Source organism: Haliotis asinina, chromosome 5 (assembly GCF_037392515.1).
Source record: "Haliotis asinina isolate JCU_RB_2024 chromosome 5, JCU_Hal_asi_v2, whole genome shotgun sequence".
Classification (NCBI taxonomy): domain Eukaryota; kingdom Metazoa; phylum Mollusca; class Gastropoda; order Lepetellida; family Haliotidae; genus Haliotis; species Haliotis asinina.
Window position 1 is genome coordinate 35,710,609 of NC_090284.1, and position 15,112 is coordinate 35,725,720.

General features: G+C 40.2%; 1 protein-coding gene across 1 annotated transcript in view; it reads left to right on the top strand.

Annotated features, from left to right (window-relative positions):
* LOC137284185 (broad substrate specificity ATP-binding cassette transporter ABCG2-like) overlaps window positions 1-14,962 on the top strand; it is a 29,129-nt gene extending 14,167 nt beyond the window's left edge. The window contains exons 8-17 of the mRNA XM_067815905.1: window positions 114-174; window positions 6,918-7,026; window positions 7,171-7,236; window positions 7,605-7,690; window positions 8,438-8,527; window positions 8,751-8,875; window positions 9,391-9,545; window positions 10,040-10,129; window positions 12,295-12,356; window positions 13,122-14,962. Of these exons, the coding sequence (XP_067672006.1) occupies window positions 114-174; window positions 6,918-7,026; window positions 7,171-7,236; window positions 7,605-7,690; window positions 8,438-8,527; window positions 8,751-8,875; window positions 9,391-9,545; window positions 10,040-10,129; window positions 12,295-12,356; window positions 13,122-13,272 (995 nt within the window). The 3' untranslated portion in view covers window positions 13,273-14,962. The remainder of the gene's footprint in view (window positions 1-113; window positions 175-6,917; window positions 7,027-7,170; window positions 7,237-7,604; window positions 7,691-8,437; window positions 8,528-8,750; window positions 8,876-9,390; window positions 9,546-10,039; window positions 10,130-12,294; window positions 12,357-13,121) is intronic.
* The last annotated feature ends 150 nt before the right edge of the window (window positions 14,963-15,112 follow it).

The following is a 15,112-nucleotide window of genomic DNA, read 5'->3' on the forward strand; positions in this document are numbered from 1 at the left end:
AACGTTAGGACAGAGGTTTCCACTCAACCTCGGAGGAAAACGGAGATAAGCACTAAATATGGGACAGGATGAGTATAAAACACCAATTACATCAGAAAAATTGCATTTTTCAGAAAACAACAATCTTCAAGAAAGTCTTGTACAGAGTTTCAGACAGTCACAGTGGCATGACAAGTAAGCATACTGCACTAACAGAATAACGTTTGAACTATCTAAAAAATACATAGTCATATCAGAGATAATGAAGGTTATATTCAAAGGTTTAGTATTAACCAACGTCAGCGTGTGTAAAATACACACATGAAAAAAAGTATCACAAAACACATCTTTTTATACTATCAATATGTTACCAGAAACATAGCAAAGGAACTTATCCAAATCTCAGTTTAAAGGTCACATGCAACGTAAAACACAACTTTGCAGATTCTGGTACCTTTCGGTATGCACTTACCGAAACAAATCATAAAAAATGCCAGTTTAACCTATAAAGTTGAAAAAACGCGATGAAAGAAAAGCCCGCGAAATCGGAGTTCAAACGTTTCACTAAATTCCCCCCAGCACTGGGGGGGAACTGGTTTCAACAGCTGTGCTGCGATGCGTCCATAACGCATGCGCACTGAATAGGTTCGTGGAGCTTGAAACAGTATGCATGCCCAGCGTCTGTGGTCGTGAGCAGTAGTCTAATCTTGGTTGTGTACACAAACAAGTAAATAATCTACTCGTTACGTAAATTAACTTGTTGATTGTGGTAAGCAGACTCTGCCACAGAGAAAGCTCAGTGTCTGGTTTATTCACACCTATATGTCTGTCTGCCTGTCTGCTAAAGACAACATGCAATACACAGCTTCAATCATTGACCACGTGCAATTTGAACTTAGCACATATCAGACTATACGACATAAAGAAAATAAGTTGATTTATGACTCGTGCACCCGAGTCCCGTGTCTGCCACATTATGTAATTAGGCACGTGTGATACACATGACATGTTTTTGTGTCGGTGGGTTGCAAACAAACTACATTCATTTTTTTCGGATGACTGGATCTGACGGAAACTGGTGCAAACTCTTGTCACATTCAAGTCCTGCTTTGTACTTGGACAGATTCCAGCCACGCACTAGTTTACCATCTCCACTGACATGATATTTGATTGGATCGAGCGCAAATTCAGAGAACATGTATTTTCCAAACCCAACATCTCTATATACATTCTTCATGGATAACGACTTCTTTTCGTATGTATGATTTTGTTTGACAACAGTATATGAATCCATACTGAAACGACGCATCAAGTACACAAAAAGAAGTTGTTATCAATAGAGAATCTCACTTTCTTGTGACTCGCCATACTTCTAAAATGCCCATCAAACAGGTCATCTTTCTGTACACACAATGAACCCTCAGCATATCAGCAAATGGAACAGCCAATCGGAAGCCGTCGTTACACTTGAGTGCATATCCACCCGCTGTGACTGGGTTTGGTCTCCCGAGGGCTTCGTTTCGGGGGAAGTAAGCCCAAGTACGAAATATTGCACTTTTGAATCGCGATTGTACGCTTATAATTTTGTTTATTTGTTTTTTTAAAAGCAGCAATGTATATTATATGTCATGAATAAGTGATAAATGTGTTTTAATTATGTTTGATTTTTTGGTTGCATGTGACCTTTAAGCTAATGTCTCTATAAATGTAGCCTCACGGAATGATTAATAGTAAATCAAAATACTAAAATAACGATTAAGGACTATTCCTAGAAGCAAACATGACAAACAATTAACCCATGGTTCTATCATTAAATTCTCATAGGCAGTCACATACATATCAAGAACTGAGCACACTTTTAGTGTCTTATGTAATCTCTGCTAACTTGAATAACATTCTTGATCCTCCTCCACCTCTATGAGATGTTGAGCTTTTCCGTTATATTTTTCACGGAGGACTTCTTACAAGATTTTGTATTAGGGGATATCTCTGCAACCCATAATATGCCAAACATGCTTTATAGGGTTGAGATCTGGACTAACACATGCCAGTGTAGAGTTGCTAACACCTCTTGGCGTAAGAAATTACCAATGCATGGAAACTGGCCATGTGTTGGGAGGACGGTGATCGTGGTACACCAAACCTGTCTCAAACATCTTTGTATGTGGCCATGTGTTGGGAGGACGGTGATCGTGGTACACCAAACCTGTCTCAAACATCTTTGTATGTGGCCATGTGTTGGGAGGACGGTGATCGTGGTACACCAAACCTGTCTCAAACATCTTTGTATGTGGCCATGTGTTGGGAGGACGGTGATCGTGGTACACCAAACCTGTCTCAAACATCTTTGTATGTGGTAAGGTGATGAATGAAACCCTTAGGTGTCTTCAAATGCTCAACGCCTTGCTGCGATGGAGCCACGAGACATATGTGTGAAAGTGAACGTAGACAGAACTAACAATGATGCAATCAATTATGTTGTGACGGTGTGCTCAGTTCCAGGTGTTGGCATCATTTACTTCATTGCTAAATAAAAAATCGGGTCTACTAGTTGCAAACTATGGATAAAATGAAACATTTGGCAAATTGTTTTGGAAGAGGGGACAAGTATTCTGTAGAAGCTGTATATTCCGAAAATATGGACGATATCGGACCTTTATTGAAACAGTGATCATTTGTACTCTTCACCGATTTCCCAACTTACAGTTTGGCACTTCTTCCAGCAGAATGTGAGTCAAACTACACCGCTTTGAAGATTCTTGGGGGTTTAAATTGTTTGCCTAATAGTATTTCAGTATTGCTGGTAGGTCCAAACCATTGGGTTTGCTTACTGCATTAGAGCTTTATCTGAAAGCGAATTATTACACTCAACATGAACTCATCTCTTTGACAGCCAACCTAAATTATTATGTTAACTTCGCATTAACACCACATTTGGATTCCACTAGAGACATGCATAAGGTATTGGGATTTGAGGCGTAAAAGCATGCAATGAGAGATCATGGTCTTCCATGATACACGTCCTGTGTTTAGCATCCATTCTTAACGCGACAGTAACCTGTGTCTATACTGTAGTTAATCAGACAATTAGACCGTTGTTTAATGACAAGACCTCCGATGTCAAGAGGGTTCCATTCATGTCAAGAAATGGAGTTCTTTGTTCACGCCCAGGAACAATGTTTAAACCAATCCATTGTGTGGCATTGATTCCTACTGAGGATGATCCATTACGTCTGAAACAGACACCTGTCTTGAGACTTCCGGTAGGTAGTCCAGACCAAGACAAAAACAATCATTAGTACAAAAAAAAATAACAAAAATAACATCATTCGTTCCAATGATTGAGACTGTTAAAACTGCTAGGATTTAAAACTGAGAGGCCATATTCTTTTGTGGACATAAAATATTCTATGAGAGGTCGCAGAGATAACGGTTCCAGCACTGCCCTCAATAAAAGAAACTTAATGGCCCTTTTGCAACTCATGTCTGAATCAAGTGACACTCTGCACCTGCACCTGCAAAGCTACAAAATAAAAGCAACCATTCCAGAATGAGATACTTTCCATCATTGCTGAATGCATTCGGCAAAACAACAAAGTTTATGTAAAGAAGGAGCAGTGTACTCTGTCGTAGCTGATGGAGAACCGGGCAAAATCAGGAAGTTTGTGCCTCCAGATGATGTTGAGAACAATCCAGAGATCATGGATATGTGTCTGGATTTCTTATCCTTTGGAAAGATCAACTGGCGAGGCAAAATCAACGGCACACAACAGTCGGCAACAGTCACGTGGACTCGATGTTACCAATAATAGAGGCCAATCCTACGATGGCGCTGCCGGTATGTCCTCATCAAAAGTTGGGGTACAAAGAATAATAAAAAGTATTCAGCCATTGGCCCTCTTTCTTCACTGTAGTAATGACCTGCTGCATTGCTTCCTCCTGTAAGCTTCCAGAGATCAGGAACATGATGGAGTCTTTTTATATTTCTTATTCTTCACCCAAGTGGCTAAAGTTCTTTGGACATATACTAACTGTGAAAGGTTCACAGAGTAGACGAGAAAGGTCGAAAGACATACATGTTTTGAAACATTCATTGAGCTGTACAAGTACGTTTGTATTGCCCTTGTAGCACTTCTAGATCCGATCACATATCCTGAGGATGACAACTGGTCCTGGGATGAAGACTGACGAATCACTGCTCAGGGGATGCTTCATACAATCACGTTCAGGCTTATTTAGTGACCTTTACTGCCAAATACAGGCCACTGACCATCGAATTGTAAGAGAGAGATGCAGATATTTATTACACTTACTCTATACCCGGATTCTCCACCAGATTAACGGCGTGCTTACTACCCGTTAGTTGATCCCGGGGAATATTGGATGTCGAGGGAGTTAGCCTTCAAAACGAGAACAGCACATTCAGTTGAAGCAGAGATGGAACTGCCTTCTACCTGAACGTGCCTCGTTTTAAAGGATCCTGACTTTTGCCGACAAAGGTGTCTAACAACAATGGGGAACGATTGCTTTCTTTTGAAGATAACTAAGTGTTTACAATTTGGAGAGACTAATCAATGTTGCAAACTAGTTTGGGCACTCGTAGTCCGACCCTTACTTAACATTGCGTTTTATCCAGCGCGATTCTCGCTACACTTCGTTGCGGGACGATAGTTCTGAATTATTGTGGTCTGCCGCAAATTGTTTGAGCTTACATAATGTGATGGTTGACTTAGCTCCTCGACAAGAGCCGTTGTGAGACTGCCTGCGTGACAGGTTTCGAAAGTAGCGTCACTGGCCTCTGAAGTAATTTATTACGTAAGCTTTCCGGCTTCGGCTGATGCTGAGCGTATTTGCTGTTACAGGCCGGTGATTTTCTAGCTGTGTTTACAAAAGCGGCATTTTATAGTTAAAGATTGACGATTGAAATAATGTGAAAATTTTTGAAATATTTAACCAACATGGAGTACTTTTAACACGTTGACACAATCAAAGAAAAGATCAGCAATGTCAGAAAGAGTATTGATGACGCAAGAAATATAGCCGTGGAAATATCACTGTTCCACGTCTTGCTTGGCACCAAAGGCATCGTGGAAATGTCCATACAAAATGCCCTGAGATACTATTTATTGATTATCTCAAGTCGAACAGATTAGGGACCTGTTTATGAAGAGAAACCACAGATGGATTTTCTCTGTCTTCCTGTGAAGTACTCGTGACGAAACAATTCACAAACATTTCATATTCATAATATATGAATGAATATGAAATGTTTGTGGATTGTTTCATTCATACATTATGAATCGAGATTTAGTAATGTTTATTTGTTATGCTTTTACAAACTTGAATATAGTGTTTGAATATAATGTTTGTGAGGTTAGGTGTGCCATGAGTGTGAGCAGTCTGTGAGATATTAAATGTTTGTTTATATAAAGTAAAAAAGATGTTTGTTGAATGAAAGGCTTCCGGCCTATAAACATGAGGGTTATAGTGGTAAAGGAATATTTTGGATATTTACATATATATTTCAGGGCATACAATTCGTTTTATGAGAAAATCTCCTTTTGCTAATGCATGCCTTATATGCAAAGACATTTGAACAAGAATATGTTCATTACAACTTTGTAACAAATATATCTATGCATATAGAGGTTGTTTTGCAAGAAAATCGTCTGGTAGGTACTTCTGTCATAATTCATGGTGAAGAAAACACGCGTCAGGAAATCCCTCCCCCTCCGGTTTTATATTGTCTACCAAAACCGAGGAGAAGTGTTTTCTCTAAAATATACACCGTCAATGGCGGATAATTACAATGTAGATGTTCATTTAGTGAAGCTTTGTAACAATAACACAATAGCGCGTAAAATCAATTTAATGACAGGAACTATAAGTAGACAATTTAACCCCATCACCTTCGTTAGCCCAGTGGCCGTGCGGTAGAGCGTTTGCCTAAGAGTTTGAGAGCTGCAGATTCAATCCCACAAGGGACAACATCTGCACTTTGAGCTTAATCTAGAACGATATTATTCAAAAGATTTCAAACACTCATCTATCATTTGAATGTTGATGTTCACATAAAGATAGGAAAAGTGAAACCTGGGAATAGGTCTTTCTAGCGAAAAGTAAATCATGTCCCTCCAAAACAAAAAAACAAGAGATGACCGATTATTGGCGAGAAGCACTGGATTTCCATTCTTGATTAAACGTTTCACAAAATTCATTAATAAACCTGTTCACATCGCCATCTGCACAACCATATGAAACGCAAATCGTGAGAAAATAATAAATTTCTGACATCAGTTACCCAAGTATGTTTTCCAAGCTATCCAGATTTAAGAGCATATTGTAAGCTAATTTTGGCAGACGTTGTTTGTGCATATTTAGAATCTTAAACCAATATTTAAAACATCTTACTTGAGAATTCATATACAAAGGAAATCTGCCACATTCACCATATACAATGCAGTTATGTGTCTTTGGATTTGCAGTGAAGTTCTTTTTGTAGGCTAAAAGAAGAACTCTATCTATTCAATGGAAACGCTGAAAACCCCACATTTCAGATTCATGTTATAAAATGGGTCGAATCTGTCACATTGGGTGACCTGGTTCCAGTTTGTACAAAACTGATAAAACTTTATTAAAGCTAAGTTTTGTGTGCATTTATTCAAATTCATCTTGTTTGAGAACAAAAACCCAAAGTAAAAAAACTGATCGGATACATTAATCAGCTGACCATCATACAAAAGTAGCAATGACAAAAGAAGCAGCTGAAGTCTCGTGCTACATCCAGCGCCACAGTACACAGTTCAGTCACCCTGCACCATTCACTCGCCCACTGATGATTGTAGAACGAAGAAACTTTGGTAACAAAGATGTTCAACAATCCAGCTTCTAGGTGCAAATAACGTTCACCAGGCCTAACTAATGCATCATTATTCCAGACTGATGAATGAGGTCACGGAGATCTATGACAAGTATGTAAAGGATGATGAGAACGGCACAATTGTTCGGATGCCACGAGTGCCCTATGCAACGTCTTTCTTCAGTCAGGTACAAATTACAAATCTCATTCCCTCTGCAAAAATCAACATATTTTAAGCTTTCTTTCCCTGCAGTTTTTATTTTCTAACCCTGCAGTTTTTATTTTTTGATTGACACGAGAAACAGGAATATTAAATGATGTTAATGTTTCAGCTGATGGTTGTCTCGGGAAGAACAATAAGAAATATCGTCCGAAATCCCCAGACATCCATACTGCAGGTGAAAGCCGAATTTTATATTTTGGTGTATTTTCTAGGTCTCCTGAATCTGTTCTCAGGTTTCTCCTGAGGTGCTCATCTCTATGATCCGTGCCAATTCCACCAAGCAATGTTAGTGCTGAGACCTCTATGAGACTATGTTAATGTAAGAGAGTTGCAATCATCTAAACGTGAAACACAGGGACAGTACATTTACTATGTTACTCGTTTATGTCCTTACAGTAACTCAAAGACAGGAACGTGATAAATAATTGTGTCTGATTAGATATTTCATTTGGGAACTTCACATATGTCAAGTTTTTACTGTTCAGGATTTGTTTCTGAAATAGTTAATGGTATTTGTCATTCCCGATTCACCTGTGTTTTCAGGTGGTCGTGATGATTATCTTTGCATTGATTGTTGGTGCTATTTACTTTGATGTGGATAACACTGCATCAGCAGGGATTCAGAACAGGTGAGTCAGGAGATCCCTCCCTTCTATGTATTGTCTCTCTGTATGGACTGAGAGATGGTGAGTCAGGAGACTTGCCTTTGTCGTTTCATCTGCCATTAGATCCCTCCCTTCTATGTATTGTCCCTCTGTATGGACCGAGAGATGGTGAGTCAGGAGACTTGGCACTTTTGTTTCATCTGCCATTAGACCCCTCCCTTGTGTGTATTGTCTCTCTGTATGGACTGAGAAATGATAAAGAAATGTCTCCATGGACCTGAGACATGATGTACGAATGTCTCCATTGACCTGAGAGATGATGTATGAATGTCTCATGGACCTGACAGATGATGTAGGAATGTCTCCATGGATCTGAGAAATGATGTACGAATGTCTCCATTGACCTGACAGATGAGTTACAATTATCCATGATACGACAACAGTGGTCGAAGTCAGGACGAAGACATAGTATCAAGTGTATTTCTGGTCATTCTTTGGTTAAAGCTCCTAAGGCATTTGGTCACTGGACTTAATATCCTTAGAATTTTGCGTGAACAACCACTTAGAAGTGTAAATTATGACGGCGTAGTTCATTATTTAAAGTATCCTCAGTGTATAAGTTTGGTTCACAGGTCTGCCATACAGATATGTTGATTGTTTCATTATTTTGTAATTACTGTGTACATGTATCGGAGACAAAACTGTCATTTCGGTTTAACTTTGTTGTGAAGATCCGTTTTAGTCGTGGATATAATTTTGGTTTGCTTCCAGAGTGGGCGCGTTCTTCTTCATCATCATGAACCAGATTTTTGGCAATTTGTCTGCAGTGGAGCTCTTCATCAAAGAGAGAGCTGTTTTCATGTAAGCTTGAAAGATACTTTGTCTCTTTGATGCTAAAGTCATTATAATTCTACTGGCTGTGTCATTTCTGGAGGATAGTTCTGATGACTGTCACTTACCATATATTTAGTGCATCCTATTATATTTACTGATGTTTCAAACACAAACAACAAACCCCTTGTTACGGTTAATTTACCTCTTGACGAAAGATACAAAGTTTGACAGTATGGCTCTGCCATTACAGGCACGAGAACGTGAGTGGCTTCTACCGTGTGTCGGCCTACTTCCTGGCTAAAGTCTTCTGTGATATTATTCCCATGAGACTGGTTCCAGTAACTTTTTTCACCGCCATTGTCTACTGGATGATAGGTGGGTGCATCTCAACCAGATCCTTGGTGTGTTTGTGCTGTGTTCATTCTAATGTTTGAAATAACCCTTATTGACAATGAGCTGCATTGGGTCTGTGATATTACTTAAAAACAAGAGTCCTTATGCAGCACTACTTCTCACTTCCTGGACACTCACTACAGAGGTGTTATGACAGGTCCTCTCCATACTTTGTCTCTACCTAAACACCCACTACACAGGTGTTATGACAGGTCCTCTCCATACTTTGTCTCTACCTAGACACCCATTACACAGGTGTTATGACAGGTCCTCACCCTACCTTATAACTACCTGGACACCCATTCTACAGGTGTTATGACAGGTCCTCTCCCTACCTTGTAACTACCTGGACACCCATTCTACAGGTGTTATGACAGGTCCTCTCCCTACCTTGTAACTACCTGGACACCCATTCTACAGGTGTTATGACAGGTCCTCTCCCTACCTTGTCACTACCTGGATTCCCACTCTACAGATGTTATCTCCCTACGTTGCAGGTCTAAGAAGTGCAGCTGGCTATTTCTTCTACTTTATGTTGGATCTATTTTTAACAACACTAGCAGCCTCAGGATTAGCCTTTGTTGTCAGTGCAAGTGTCCGCATTTTCGCAGTCGCCAACCTCCTCCTCGCTCTGTGCTATGTATTTATGATGGTGAGTATTCATAGTTCCCAACACTACTCTCCTTACTATTGGCTGCTACACACATATTTTCCTGTAATGAGGAGGAAGGTACATGATTTTTGCAACAGTTTACACAGTGACGGAAAATAGAGGTGGCAAGGAAGTATTCATTACACCTGTTCTGTATAAAGCGTTGTCTTTACCGTTTGCTGTTGTTGTGTCAACCCTTCCAGGTACTTGCAACCAGTTGCAAATACAGATTAATGGCCTTGAAATATTTTTATCAGGCAAAATTCATGCAAGTCAATGTAAACAATACCAAAGTTAATGTTGTTAGACATCAAGGTCCTATTCTCTCTTATGAGAAATGGTCTTTTAATTAGGTAGTTGGGGTCGTGTTTTCGCCTAACGTGTTTGGTCTAAAGTTAAAACCTGTCTAGCAGTACAAGCCAGGAAGGTAATACTCTGCATTACAGTTTTTCAATGAGGATTTGGAAAAATAAACTGCCTGTGATATGTTTCAGTTGTTCAGTGGACTGCTGGTGAACCTGAGCTCCATTGTTGATTGGTTGGTGTGGCTGAAGTGGTTCAGTATCTTCAGATACAGTCTTGATGTAAGTATGATAAATATATGTGGTATTCAGAGGCAGTGATAGTAACACTAGGTTTAATGTTGTCCAGGTTTTGTCACCTAGAGGGCAAGTCTTCACAGTAGAGCCGAGAGACCTCTGGCAACTGTTGTGACAGTGGTTGTTGTGGCCTGAGGGCCTTCCTTCATCAGTGAACATGACTTGATATCCATGCCAGCTTCCCTCCAATTCTCGCTGATGATCCCATGATCACAGCGGATACCCGTGTATAGAGGGACCACACATAATCAAGCTGAAGTCCAGCCATAGCGTTGATCTGAATGCATACATGGACCTCATGAATACAGGTCATTTCGTCATTGATGTCCTGAAGTGAAACTGTTGCATACACGCAGTCCTGTCTGTGTGTTTCAACCTAACCACGATGTTCATCACTCCTGACGTGAAGCTGTTGCATATATTTAGTCCCGTGTCTGTGTTCCAACCTAACCATGATGTTCATCGCATCCTTGGCGAGACAGCAGAGTGGTGTTTAGTTCATTGTTTCATGTGACTGCTTGTCTCTCGGATGAATGATATCATGTGAGTGCGTATCCCCCTGCTAAATGAAGTACATGTGATTATCACATGTGGCTGCTTGTCTGTCTGCTGAATGATGTTTAGTTTATCGTCACATTTTGTGTAACCGAGTCACTGTCGAATGATCACTCTGCGTGTACTTGAGTCCCTGTCGAATGTTCACTTTGTGTGTTCTTGAGTCCCTGTTGGATGATCACTCTGCGTGTACTTGAGTCCCTGTCGAATGTTCACTTTGTGTGTTCTTGAGTCCCTGTTGGATGATCACTCAGCGTGTACTTGATTCACTGTCGAATGATCACTCTGTGTGTTCTTGAGTCCCTGTTGGATGATCACTCTGCGTGTACTTGAGTCCCTGTCGAATGTTCACTTTGTGTGTTCTTGAGTCCCTGTTGGATGATCACTCTGCGTGTACTTGAGTCACTGTCGAATGATCACTCTGTGTGTTCTTGAGTCCCTGTTGGATGATCACTCTGCGTGTACTTGAGTCCCTGTCGAATGTTCACTCTGTGTGTTCTTGAGTCCCTGTTGGATGATCACTCTGTGTGTACTTGAGTCCCTGTTGGATGATCACTCTGTGTGTTCTTGAGTCCCTGTTGGATGATCACTCTGTGTGTTCTTGAGTCCCTGTTGGATGATCACTCTGCGTGTACTTGATTCACTGTCGAATGATCACTCTGTGTGTACTTGATTCACTGTCGAATGATCACTCTGTGTGTACTTGATTCACTGTCGAATGATCACTCTGTGTGTACTTGATTCACTGTCGAATGATTACTCTGCGTGTACTTGAGTCCCTGTCGAATGTTCACTTTGTGTGTTCTTGAGTCCCTGTTGGATGATCACTCTGCGTGTACTTGAGTCCCTGTCGAATGTTCACTTTGTGTGTTCTTGAGTCCCTGTTGGATAATCACTCAGCGTGTACTTGAGTCACTGTCGAATGATCACTCTGTGTGTTCTTGAGTCCCTGTTGGATGATCACTCAGCGTGTACTTGAGTCACTGTCGAATGATCACTCTGTGTGTTCTTGAGTCCCTGTTGGATGATCACTCTGCGTGTACTTGAGTGCCTGTCGAATGTTCATTTGTGTGTTCTTGAGTCCCTGTTGGATGATCACTCTGCGTGTACTTGAGTCACTGTCGAATGATCACTCTGTGTGTTCTTGAGTCCCTGTTGGATGATCACTCTGCGTGTACTTGAGTCCCTGTCGAATGTTCACTCTGTGTGTTCTTGAGTCCCTGTTGGATGATCACTCTGTGTGTACTTGAGTCCCTGTTGGATGATCATTCTGTGTGTTCTTGAGTCCCTGTTGGATGATCACTCTGCGTGTACTTGATTCACTGTCGAATGATCACTCTGTGTGTACTTGATTCACTGTCGAATGATCACTCTGTGTGTACTTGATTCACTGTCGAATGATCACTCTGTGTGTACTTGATTCATTGTCGAATGATCACTCTGTGTGTACTTGATTCACTGTCGAATGTTCACTTTGTGTGTTCTTGAGTCCCTGTTGGATGATCACTCTGCGTGTACTTGAGTCCCTGTCGAATGATCACTCTGTGTGTACTTGATTCACTGTCGAATGATCTCTTGGCGTGTGCTTGTTCCAGGCTCTCAGCATCAATGAGCTTTCTGGTGAGGTTTTCTGTGACACGGGGCCAAATGGTACTTGGTGAGTGCTTTATTTTACTTTACTTTACTTTACTTTACTTTACTTTACTTTACTTTACTTTACTTTACTTTACTTTACTTTACTTTACTTTACTCCACTTTACTGACTCTACTAAACTTTCAAAAATTAACTTTCCCACTTTGGGGCATGGAAATGACTGATATTGATATATAATGTGACAAAGATCAGCAGCTTGCAAGACCTTCTCCTTGACTGTACTAAACTTAAAAGAAATAACTATGAAAAGTGAAAAGTTTACATCACACTTTGAATAATCACAAATTATTGCATGATTAACTTGTGTATTAAGTTTGGTGAACCTAGTTTCGGAGATATGCTGTGGCCAGGTAACCATCACACAGTTTTGCACAAAGTCATGTTTCCATGGAAACAACAACAAAAACGTTTTGAAAAAATTGAAATAGTGAAAAGGCACATCAATGATTAACATCTGTGTGAAGTTTGGTGAACCTAGCATGTAACCTTTAAGAGATGTGCTCCGGACAAAGTTTCGGGACGGAAGGAAGGACGGACCGACGGACGGACAGAAGGAATGAACACTATATAGCAGGGGTATAATTATTAGTTTGGGTAGAACTAAGTCATTGTACTAACGCTGTCTCCCAGCTTAAGACGCCCCTCACAGTAAAAACAAGCCATCTCCCATCAAAAACATTTCTTATTCTGTGATGTATGAACATCATGTTCACCTGATAGTATGTATGCTTGTCACATGTATGTCAATGGATGTGTATCTTCCCACAGCACATCAGGGGACGAGTATCTCAGTCAGCAAGGTATCGCCTACGAGACGATGTGGGACTTATGGGTACCCCAGGTGGCACTGGCAGCTCTGTCCTTTGGCTTTCTTTTTCTGTCTTATATACAGCTGCGTCGACTCAAGAAGCTCAAATAATACATGTTCAGCCCGAACGACATATCTATGTATGTAGACTTACAGTACAAACGAAAGCTACATTCATCATGTACTGGTGGGCCTAATCAGGGGACCATACTTTTGTATATAGTTTTATGTATTGATGTGGGGATATGTGGTTTAGTATACAGCAGCATACAAGACTAAGCATGTTGTTTAAGACACGTATAATCTGACAGACATAACTCCTCATCTTACTTTCCTCTATGGACCTGAATAGTATACAAGGTGTATTACTGTAACGATGCATCGAACTAGCGATGGATTGCGGTTGTTGAGTCTCCGATAGCAATTAACCGATGACAGAAACGAAAACTATCGATGCATCGATAGTATGTGTACTTATCGACAGTTCAGATAAATGCGCAGCGCAGAATACAGGAAGTACCAGGTTCGTTCAGTTTGATTTTGAGTTATCCATCTGTTAACCGTTAACTTTTTACTTGATCTGGGTTTCAAGTTTCTTGTCAGTTATTAAAAGAGACTGAAACTACTTCAACTTGTTTTCATTTCATATAAACTATATTTATAGTACTGCAATAGTTGGTCACATCAGACTATCGCCATCGCAACAGTTGTTTCCACCTCAGTAGTCTATCCTGAGAACGACTGAATGTCCTTTGCTTTTGTCTTTGTGTATTCAAACCTTTGTCCCTACATGATTTGGTTCATTTTGTATGGTCTATTTGGTTGGATACGTGCCAGCGTAGTGTAGAAGCGTAATGTGATATTTAGGTATACCTGACATCTTGTTCTTCAGCAAATTATCTTTGATCCTAAGAAAAAAAATCAGCTTTCAGGTATTTGTATTCACAGATTTTTGTGTGTGTAGTTTTAGCTCCCCCGTGTGACAGTCACTAAGCTTATCAAGACCTGTGTCAGAGCTGAAACACCTGGTGTAATGCATAAGACTGGAAACATCATAATCATGTATATGGTATATCATAGGCTTTGAATGGAGAGATGTGGAAAATGGTGAAAAATGTTCTACAATAGTACATTCCTTTATGTTGAAATTTGGACACATGTGGAACAGTCAGTGGCTTGTTTCTTAGATTTTACGACAGCATTATCGTACAGCATTCAAAACATGCTCAAGTGTAAATCCTCTCCTTTACACCCCTATGTTACAGCGCACTTGTGAATATGAATATGTTCACACTTATCTTAATTTGAAGCAAACGTCGTTATCTCTCAACTTAACTACCGAGTAAGTCGACATAAATATTCTCTCTTGCGCAATCCAGCTGCTGGTTACAAGCCTTGGGTAATACCTCCTACTGATTCAGGTTATCTGTGTCACACTTTCGCTATACAATGGAAATAATGCTTGTGTGGCACATATGTATATGACATTGTAAACACGTCCTTCCTTTTTGTTCACCAGACGGGATGCAGCAGCTCGAACATTTAACTTTCTTATTGTTCTTGTCGATGTTACAACCTTTGTAAGTGTTTTGCATTCAACAAACAGAAATCACAAGTAAGGTTGTTCATGAATGGAGGCGGTTTTTCTGTACGTTACTAGAGTCACCTCCCCTATATATACATATCATGTGATTTTGTATTGTATTACTTTCATACACTTGTACTTCGTAAAAATGTAATATTTGCTAAATCGTGCACATGTATCTTCAATTTTGGAGGAAATAAAGACGATCTATCTATATCTACCGTTATTACCCCAGATAACCCAAGCTGCCTGTTAATGGCAAGAGTGCTATTGTCACTTGACTTATCCCACCAAGCACTCATTTTCTGCTTGGTGAACAGATGCCATTTTGAAAACACTCACGTGTCTAAGGTGAGACCACATGTG